General features: G+C 38.0%; 1 protein-coding gene across 1 annotated transcript in view; it reads left to right on the top strand.

The window, feature by feature from the left end:
* The window catches only part of LOC106475255 (electron transfer flavoprotein-ubiquinone oxidoreductase, mitochondrial-like), a gene marked incomplete at its 3' end in the record, with an annotated part of 22,786 nt that extends 12,702 nt beyond the window's left edge, over window positions 1–10,084 (top strand). Inside the window, exons 5-8 of the mRNA XM_022379414.1 lie at window positions 1,494–1,612; window positions 7,027–7,104; window positions 7,807–8,019; window positions 9,866–10,084. Of these exons, the coding sequence (XP_022235122.1) occupies window positions 1,494–1,612; window positions 7,027–7,104; window positions 7,807–8,019; window positions 9,866–10,084 (629 nt within the window). The remainder of the gene's footprint in view (window positions 1–1,493; window positions 1,613–7,026; window positions 7,105–7,806; window positions 8,020–9,865) is intronic.
* Window positions 10,085–10,359: the final 275 nt, after the last annotated feature.

Below are 10,359 nucleotides of genomic sequence, written 5' to 3'. Positions count from 1 at the left end.
TCAAGTCCTAACCTTTCTAGCACTTGTAAAATATGAAATTTCGAGTAGACTAAAGACTAACCTTACCAGCTTGAAGGTTTGTATCAAAGAAGGAGATGACATGATAACACTTGAAAATGCCTGAGAAAGCCACTAGGGGGACATTCTGAGCTTTCAATTGGTTATTCACATGTCATAGACAGAATTAAGTGTACGAATTAAGGGAGCGTTTCCAAAAATGGAAAGAGGAAGGTGGGGTGTCACTGTGTTTGATTCAGTACATGAGCGATATCTCACCAAATAGAAAAGATAGGAGGTTTTTCTTATTTTATATTCTAGCTCATTAATATCGGTAATTTGAGTTCTTAATTTATACAAAACTACATACTTTGTATTTTGACATCACAAACATCTAATTTGAATTCAGCATACCACAAGATAAACAAAAATCAATGTTTAGGTGTGTGTTTTTTTAATATTTACTTTTCAATTAAGAAATTAACTAACGTATAATACCAAAATTTTAATTATAATCCACAGTTTGATATGAAACCTTAATGGCATACATACATAAAAGTTCAATAAAATTTTGAATGCGAGTCAACAAACGTGATGACGTGGTCTTTGACTCGTGTGGAAAGGGTTAATTAACATTACTCTGTCAGAACCAGATTGCTGAGTGACTTCTTTAATTAATATCACTCTGTCAGAACCAGATTGCTGAGTGACTTCTTTAATTAATATCACTCTGTCAGAACCAGATTGCTGAGTGACTCTTTAATTAATATCTCTCTGGCAGAACCAGATTCGTACAGTGAAGAAACTTGCCAATCATGTATTTGAACACGTGGTTAGACTGATCACTCTTTTTGATTATTTAGATGTTAAATTATTTTCAAAGAAAATAATAATCAGAGAGAAGTTAAAGATGCTCTCTTTATCAAAAAACCTAACATTAATAAATATACAGATGTATATTTGTATTTAATCAAATTTTTGTTTTTCTTACTTAGCTATTGCTGATTTCTGTTGTTTAATGATGTAATATCATCCTGATAATGTAACACATGACAGTTTGAACTGTTAATTAGTTGTTTTTGGTTTGTATTACATTATTGTTTAATGATGTAATATCATCCTGATAATGTAACACATGACAGTTTGAACTGTTAATTAGCTATTGTTGATTTGTATTACATTGTTGTTTAATGATGTAATATCATCCTGATAATGTAATACATGACAGTTTGAACTGTTATTAGTTGTTTTTGGTTTCTGTTACATTGTTGTTTAATGATGTAATATCATCCTGATAATGTAATACATGACAGTTTGAACTGTAAATTAGCTATTGTTGATTTGTATTACATTATTGTTTAATGATGTAATATCATCCTGATAATGTAATACATGACAGTTTAAACTATTCTAACCAAAGTTTACCACCTGATGGTAAATCTAGTGAAACTTAATGTTTACATCATATTCACTCTCTGTATATATTTCGTTTTCAGGCCTTCCAATGTACAATCATGGTAACTACCTCGTACGTTTAGGCAATTTAGTTCGCTGGCTTGGCCACCAGGCAGAAGAACTTGGTGTGGAGATATACCCTGGATATGCAGCTACTGAAGTACGAGTTTAATTAATTCCAATTTACTTTGTTAAAATACACTCCTGTATGTTAAGATGGAATTGACCAGTCATGCTATTCATAAAATAATTCTCTACTTTCTAAGGTTGGATCATCCAACCTTAGAAACTAGAGAAATGTAAACCATAAATTGTAGGATCTAAATCACCCAACCTTAGAAACAAGAGAATGTAACCATAACTTGCTGGACCTAAATCAAAAGAATGTAATCATAACTTGCTGGATCTAAATCATCCACCCTTAGAAACTAGAGAATGTAACCCCATAACTTACTGGATATAAATCATCCAACCTTAGAAACTTTACATTCTCTAGTTTCTAAGATTGGGTGATTTAGATCCAACAAGTTATGATTACATTCTTTAGTTTCTAAGGTTGGATGATTTAGATCCAGTAAGTTATGATTACATTTTCTAGTTTCTAAGGTTGGATGATTTAGATCCAGTAAGTTATGGTTACATTTTTAGTTTTTAATGCTCGGTAATCTTGGTCCAACAAGTTATGACTACATTTTTTGTTGTTATTTGCAAATTCATGTTGACAGAACGTGTTTAACAAACAAAACTTATCAGATTTTCAGCAGTTATATTGAAAGTTTTCAGTTGTTACACATTGTTGATTAATAAATTTCTTATTTTAGGCCTTGAATCAAGTAATATTTATTTATAATAACCAAGTTAAATGCAAATACAATATTTATTCGTGTATGTTGAACAAATTTCCAAAACACACCTCCACTGACACTGACACCTATTTCTCAATCTTCAGGTTTTCAACTTTGCTCATCTAACCTTTGGTCTCCCTTGCTCCAGTCTTTTATACCACACTAAAATGCCTTTGGCGATATTTGTCTCGTGATATTTTCCACCTATATGAATGCACCCTCTATCCTGATACTGTATATATGCACCTCACTCGGATAATGTAATCGCTTTTTCTCAACAAAGCGTCTGGTCATGGTTTTCTCTGATGCAGTGCTGTGCTTGGTTATGTTATTCATTGCAATTTTGGCATCACCTTGTGGATTCCTGTACAATTATTATTTCCTAAAAAATAAATTTTTGATGTGCTATTTTCGGGAATGAATTCCCATGTTACTGTTGCCAGCATGGAGGCTAATCAGACCTCCCCTATTCCACCACTGTTATCTAGTATCTCTCAACAGCTGAGGCTGTCCATGATTTGATTCATTGTGATGAGACGTATATTCGGTCAAGGTGTGTCTCTCCAGAGGGTTCTGAGGCTGTTTTTTTTATGATCCAGGACATTCTGGGGTGAATTTGGACTCGGTTTTTCTGGTGCTTTCCTTTACGAGGTCAGCTTCTCACAAGGCCAATTTGGATCAACCACCTCCTGCTTCTTTTCTTCAATAAGTCACTAGGGTTTGTGAGGTTTTGGAGCTTTCCCCGGTTGCCTTTGAGTCTACTCCTTCCTAGATGGCGGAAAGGTCGGGAGGGGGGTGGACTACTTAGTTTTTCCTCTTTCACCTGATATTGCTGTTCATGCTGGGAGGCTTACCACTCAGTTATGTGAGGGGATAGCTATGCCTTGTTCCCCACATTTGTCAGAACAGCATGCTTTGGCTTATCACCACCAGGAAGACGTATATTTCGATTCAGAAAGGCTGGATCCCCTTTTGGACATGTGGGGTTCTAAACTGGAGCCTGTAATCAATTTGGACAGATCACAATTTTCTCGCATTCGTCTGACCCTCACTACTGTCATGAGATATTTATATTCTCTCCAACTTTGGTCAGAAGCCTCTCAATGTTCCCCACCTCAATTTGTGGACGAATTGAGTCTTTTGCTGACTTCCACAATGGTCAGATTGTCAGCTTCTGCTCTCTCTTTGGTTTCCTGGCTTGTGTGTTGTTGGGACTTATTGGGTAGAGATGCCTTGTTGGAGGTGGTTCATCTACCTGCTGCTGCTCTCCGTGAATTACAGGAGGCTCCTTTTCTTTGTCCATTGTTGTTTGTAGGTATTCCAGAGGCATTGGAATCGAGGATTAATGTTGCCCTTTTACATTCTTCATTGTCATCATTGTCCTCTCGACTTTCTTTCCTGCTGATAGTCTAGGTGTGTCTGTTCATCGGGTGTCCCGACCCCTGCCTTCAGTTCCTTGATCTATTGGTACTCACAATAGATTCCATCCTTATCCTCGTGGCTCCTCCTCCTCTCAGGACCGGCAGCAACAAGATCAGTGACTGTCCTATCCCGGTAGGGTCTGTGGGTATGCGGTTACATCATTTTCTAGAAATCTGGATTTCCTTTGCCACAGATCCATGGGTCATTCAGGTTCTGGCATCAGGCTTGGTCATTCAGTTCAAATCTCCACCTCCTTTATCCTCCCTACCTGTGGCTTTTCCTCCTTCAACATATCCACAGAGTGTGGCTCTTCATTCCAGAGCTGTAAGGGACTTGTTTATCGAGGGAGTCGATCCCATTCTTTTGGGATTTTATTCCCATCTCTTTGTTGTGCCCCAAATAACGGGAGATTGACGTCCAATCATTGATCATTCTTGTCTCAACAAATTCTTGGATCTTACTTGGTTCACCAGGGATTCCTTTCTCAGCCTGGATCACCAAGTTTGATATTTCCAATACATACCTTCACATTCCCGTAGTCTTCCTGCTGATTTCTACGTCTAATTCTGCAGTTCAGGGCTCTACACTACATATGTCTTCTGCAGAGTGGTACATCACCTTCATTCTTTGGGCCTGTGCACACATCATCATATGGACGACTGGTTACTTCTAGCACCATCTCTTCAGATGGCAGAACAGCACACCCAGATTTTCCTTTCGGAGGCCACCAAGGCTGGGTTTCTTATCAGAACAGAGAAATCCATTCTATTGCTGACTAAATACATTGTCCATCTGGGGGTCTTTTTCAACATGTAATGAGTCAGGCTTAGCTGAATCCCATCCGCCTCCAAGCTACGAAGGGAGCAGACAGGTGTTATGTGGCTCACACTAGATCCTTTCGTGGTGCCAGAAATCAACTTTTTATTCATTGGGATCTTTCGGTTTCCTGCGATTTATCCCCTGTTTACCTTGTTGAAGTGGCTTCACTAATTGATCTATATTGATCGTTACAGGCAAGGAATATGCTGCAAGTCACATCTCAGCACAATCGTCATATTTTATCTGATTTAAAATACCCGCTGGAGGACATCTCCCAATACTTTTCTCTCCCATTATTTACATCATCTGGCAGTTTCGACTTTTGAGGGTTTTCACCTTCCCCTGGTGGCTCTGTTGACCACATCTGCTAGATTATAATGAGGGGTGAGTTTTTTTTTTCTTTTTCTCTTCCCTCCTGCTGGTTTTCTTTTTCCAGGGTCTCTTATCTTTTTTCACTGGCTCCCACTCTGTGGCAAATGTTGCCCAGGCAGGTATGCTTTTCTCATTACACTTCCACACTAGCAACCACTATTTCACTATTATTACTCCTGGTTGCAACACGCTCTGTAGAAATGAGGTGTTCCATAAGGCCACTCATGGACTATCATGAGTAAAGCTAAAGGGGATCCTGCCCGTCCTTGCTGATCATCGGGTTGAATAAATCAGGGCCGACTTTTAAAAAATTAGGGAACTTGGTTCACCTATTGCACTGTTTCCAGAGTTCCAATACATATTTACCCCCCTCCCCCCAGATTCTACTAATGGAGCCAGGGAATCCTAACCACACCCAGTATCCAATGGCTGAGGTGGTGGACAGAGGTTGTCCTCCATAGTGTTAGAGTGAATTCCTCCACTCTTGGAAAAGAGGGTGAAGTTGGGGTTCTCCTGCCCAGGACCCTGGATGTTTTCCCAGTTGTAGGTAGGAGCTACACCAGCCTATGTGGGAGCCTACTTGTAATACTAGTACAGATTTGACACTCAGCTATCTGATTGAGGCATACCTGGCCCTACTTTATGAGCAATTTATGTTCACATTATTGTTCATTGAAGGAGGTCTACTATCTCCTCATAATTCCAAATGCAGAGTGGTTCCATCCTGGAGCATTGGTTGAGCACAATGGTTCCACATCCTCCCCATAATTCCAGGGGCAAGTGGAATGCTCCTTGCCCACTCAGTTGGTGAGTGAGGATACATGTTCATAATTCAAGATTCGATGAGTTCTGTTCCTTTGGTTGGGTACAACATACACAATCCCATCATTATGAGCCTGGGATGTTGCCGTTCGAGCTTCTGTCAGGTGGAGGAGAAGGTTTGTCCACTTTCTCGCCGTGATTCCGGTGGTTTGGGATTCTTTCTATAATCTTTTTATCTAATGTTGTGGTCCAATTACCCTAGTCACCAACATGAGATATAGGAACCATGACCCCTTAATTCCAACCCTGAGTAGTGGAACCTCGGCTGTGTGGTTGGGGCTGGCCTATAGTGATGACCACTCCTGTACTATTCCTACCCTTTTTCTGCATTAATTCCAACCCTGAGTAGTGGAACCTCGGCTGTGTGGTTGGGGCTGGCCTATAGTGATGACCACTCCTGTACTTTTCCACCCTTTTTCTGCATTAATTCCAACCCTGAGTAGTGGAACCTCGGCTGTGTGGTTGGGGCTGGCCTATAGTGATGACCACTCCTGTACTTTTCCACCCTTTTTTCTGCATTAATTCCAACCCTGAGTAGTGGAACCTCGGCTGTGTGGTTGGGGCTGGCCTATAGTGATGACCACTCCTGTACTATTCCACCCTTTTTTTCTGCACTTGATTTCTGGGTGACGAGCACACCTGCTCTTGATGTAGTGTGGTTCCCCTACTTGGGTACCACTCTTATCTTGGTATTATTCTGTATGGATAATGCCCTCACCAGCCCCTCCACCTTCTCAATGTGGGATTCTATCTATAAGTGTTTTGGAAGTTAACATTTTCCTAAATTGAAAATGTATTTCCAATAATACTTACCTCTGCTGACACTCTCTCACCCTTCCTTCCCACTAAGAGCCAGTGTTAGTGATGTGAAAAAGTGATTAAATTGTCTGAGTGAGGTGCATATATACAGTACCAGGATAGAGAGCACATTGACGTAAGTGGAGAATATCACGAGACAAATATCGCCAAGGCCATTTAAGTGGAGTATAAAAGACTGGAGCAAGCAAGACCAAAGCTTAGATGGGCATAGTTGAAAACCTGAAGGTTGGGGAATAGGTGTCAGCAGAGGTAAGTATTATTGGAAATACATTTTCATGTGGTTTATCACTGATTTAATACATTATCAGAATATATTTTGTAATATAATGTTGAAATGACATCACTGTAAGTGTTAAACATGTATTCACAAGCCTGTTTCTGTCTAAGGTTACGGAGCAGGAGTTAGGATATGTCATATACTATGTACAACATCACAAAACAGTCACTGAATGTTAAAAAAGATTGTCTTTCTTAGGTTTTATTTCATGCCGATGGAAGTGTCAAAGGGATTGCTACCAATGATGTTGGAATTGCTAAAGATGGATCACCCAAGGTGAATAAAAATCACATATTATCAGACATTAATAACAGCTGGTCATTCAACTCATTTGTAACAATTAAAGACATCTCAATTTTTAATTATTTTTATTGGCCTATCAAGTTTTAATTATTTTATTGGGCCTATCTATAAATAATTCTTTGTTAGACAGGTGAACAACATGAAATAGTTTTTGGGACTTTAAACACAATTTTGATTGAGAATTAGACTGTTAGTAAGATTGGAATATTGTCATACGTCTGTAGTTAAAAGTTAGCCAACCTAACTCTCTTGTTTCATCTTCATGGAGATTATTGTAGGATACAGAAAATTTAAAAGTAAATCCTGTTTTCACACCAGAATAAGTTGAGCCTCAAATAACCGTGCCTGTCCGATCGACCACTCAATCCAAGCATTGTGCTAACAGCCCCATTATATGTTATATACTTTGATATGTTAGTGATCAAATTAAGCCTTGCTGTTGAAAGCACAAGGTTATTCCAGCCATCCCCATCTTTCAGTTGCATGGTTCAACACTATTACTGTTTTAACATGGGTATTGTTTAAATGTTTTATAGTATTGTCAAACTGAAATAAGTTAATCCATAATTCATTAGATAAATATGAATCTGTATGTTAGTTATCTGCTTGTTTGAATGCCATGCTTAGTTTCTGGTTCTCATAATTATACTTGTATGATGGCGATCGAACTCCCAGGGAACTTTTGAAAGAGGGATGGAACTTCATGCCAGGTGTACAATTTTTGCCGAAGGTTGTCACGGTCATTTAGCCAAACAGTTGTATAGAAGATTCAACTTGAGGGAGAAGTGTGAACCCCAGACTTTTGGTATTGGTTTGAAAGAACTGTGGGAAATAGATCCAGCTAAGCATGTCCCTGGACGAGTGGAACATACAGTTGGATGGCCTCTCGTAAGAAATTCCTAACTTTTCTGATTTTGCCACTTTTTTGAAGATACTTACTGCTGTAGACTGTAGTTACATGTGTTTTCCAGAAGTGTCATCAGAGAACATTTCTCTCTGTTTTCCTTTCAGTGTCTTTGTGACAAAAGTTTAACTTAAACTTATATAAAGTAATCCATACAAACATTAATGTTTTTAAAGCTCATATAATTATTTTTGGCATGGGTCAAGTTCAAAGGTGAGTGTCACAATATATAGTTACAACATTTAATCTTCTGTACAGCTATATAGCAATCGTGAGTGTCACAATATATAGTTACAACGTTTAATCTTCTGTTACAACGTTTAATCTTCTGTACAGCTATATAGCAATCAGAATCCTCTCGGTTTATGATAAACTTGGCAGAATATTACTTTGTTACATTCTGCTAGTCTGTTGCCCATGGCTACCAGATTTTTTACAACGTTTAATCTTCTGATTGCTATATAGCTGTACAGAATCCTCTCGGTTTATGATAAACTTGGCAGAATATTACTTTGTTACATTCTGCTAGTCTGTTGCCCATGGCTACCAGATTTTGAGTTTGTGTTACGGTGAATTCCATATGTACTAGTCTGGTGCTAGAACAGTTGTGCTTACATGAAATGAATGCATATGCGTAATATTTAGGGATGCACGAGTAGTAAAATTTGGCCAAATACCGGGTCCGGGTACCCGGTCACTAAGCTTCGGCTGGAACCAGGTTCTTCCCTTGCCCCCCCCCCCCAAAAAAAACAACTAGAACAACATACACAAAAATTAAAAACAAAAACACAGTTGACATTTATTATATTTAACTGAATAATCACCAACACAACAAGTTTTATTTTCAACTTTCATTGCCTAGCCCTAACTTCTCAAACCTCCACCTTCCCCATAAATCCACTTCTTAAGCCATGCCTGTTAGTAACCCCTGTTGTTCTCTGAATCCCTGGCAGTCAGTTTTTGTTGCTCGGAAAACACTTTTTTATAACTAAATCAATTACTGATTTCAGTACCGCATTAGTTGCCACAGAGATTAGGGCTTGATGCCTAACTTTGACACTCGGCAGGGTCCGAATATCTGGCTGGGTACCTGTGCATCCCTAGTAATATTCAATTATTAAAATTTACAGTAATTTTACCTGTTACTTTCTCTTTCAAATCATTAAATATCACTGATAAGATTGGTAGCCTGTTTATCAATTATAGACAATACATCATAGGCCTAATAAACAAACATGACTTGTAAGTTAAAAATGTCCAATTACTTAGTTTCATATCTATAATACTTTCTACTTTATCTGATTATTTTATATTAAGATTACAATAGTTATTTTTAATAGAAAGTTTTATTGATACAACTGTGGAGCTTGGATGAAATGATTCCAACTACCCACTCAGAATTCAGTGGCCTTTTTTTTTTCCTACATACACTGGAAAAGGACGACGTGATCTAAATGTTGGACCATCATGTAGTTGTTTTGATTTTGTCCTATATGTAGATTGAATAAACCTTCCAAAAAATGTACACCCCTGGTTCAATAAGCTTGACAAAGAGTTATTCAGTTGTTAATCAGTGGTGCATTTCACTACTGTTAGTTTTTTTCAATCTTAAGCACAGCATGGGTAATCAGTAATTAAAAAAAGTTATATCTGCCTCAATTAATGTACATTGTTTTAAAGGTTACTCCTTGTCTGATGTTGTACACTGTTTTAAATAATATTTCATGTATAACATTGTATAGGTTGTTTTAAAGAATTACTCCTCGTTTGATGTTGTACCTTGTTTTAAAGATAACTCCTTGTCTGACGTTTGGGTGTTTTGGTTTAAAGGAAAGAACAGTCTATGGAGGATCTTTTCTTTATCATTTAAATGAAGAACAGCCACTGATATCAATAGGTTTTGTACTTGGCTTGGATTACAAGAACCCTTACCTGAGTCCATACAGAGAATTTCAGAGGTTTAAACTTCACCCACACATACGACCAGTCTTAGAAGGAGGTAAACGAATTGGTTATGGAGCTCGAGCACTGAATGAAGGAGGGATTCAGGTGAGATTTGTTCTCATGGTAGTGCCTTGCATCAAAATACAGGATGAATTGTACTGTAGTTTGTGAAGTAAAAAAAGTACAAATTATGAAACCCCTAGTTTTTAAAGCTGAATAAAAAGATTATTTACAATCTTCATATTAACTAGCACTTTAGTGTATTTAGATTTATTAATACATTCATTTCTGTATTGTCTATGTAATGAGAGACACAGTTGGTAGTATGTGTTGATATTGTTCTTGTGTATGTAATGAGACACAGTTGGTAGTATGTGTTG

Source organism: Limulus polyphemus, unplaced genomic scaffold (genome assembly GCF_000517525.1).
Source record: "Limulus polyphemus unplaced genomic scaffold, Limulus_polyphemus-2.1.2 Scaffold8298, whole genome shotgun sequence".
Lineage (NCBI taxonomy): Eukaryota > Metazoa > Arthropoda > Merostomata > Xiphosura > Limulidae > Limulus > Limulus polyphemus.
The sequence above is the reverse complement of the archived record's forward strand: the minus strand, read 5'-3'. Positions and strand labels throughout refer to the sequence as shown.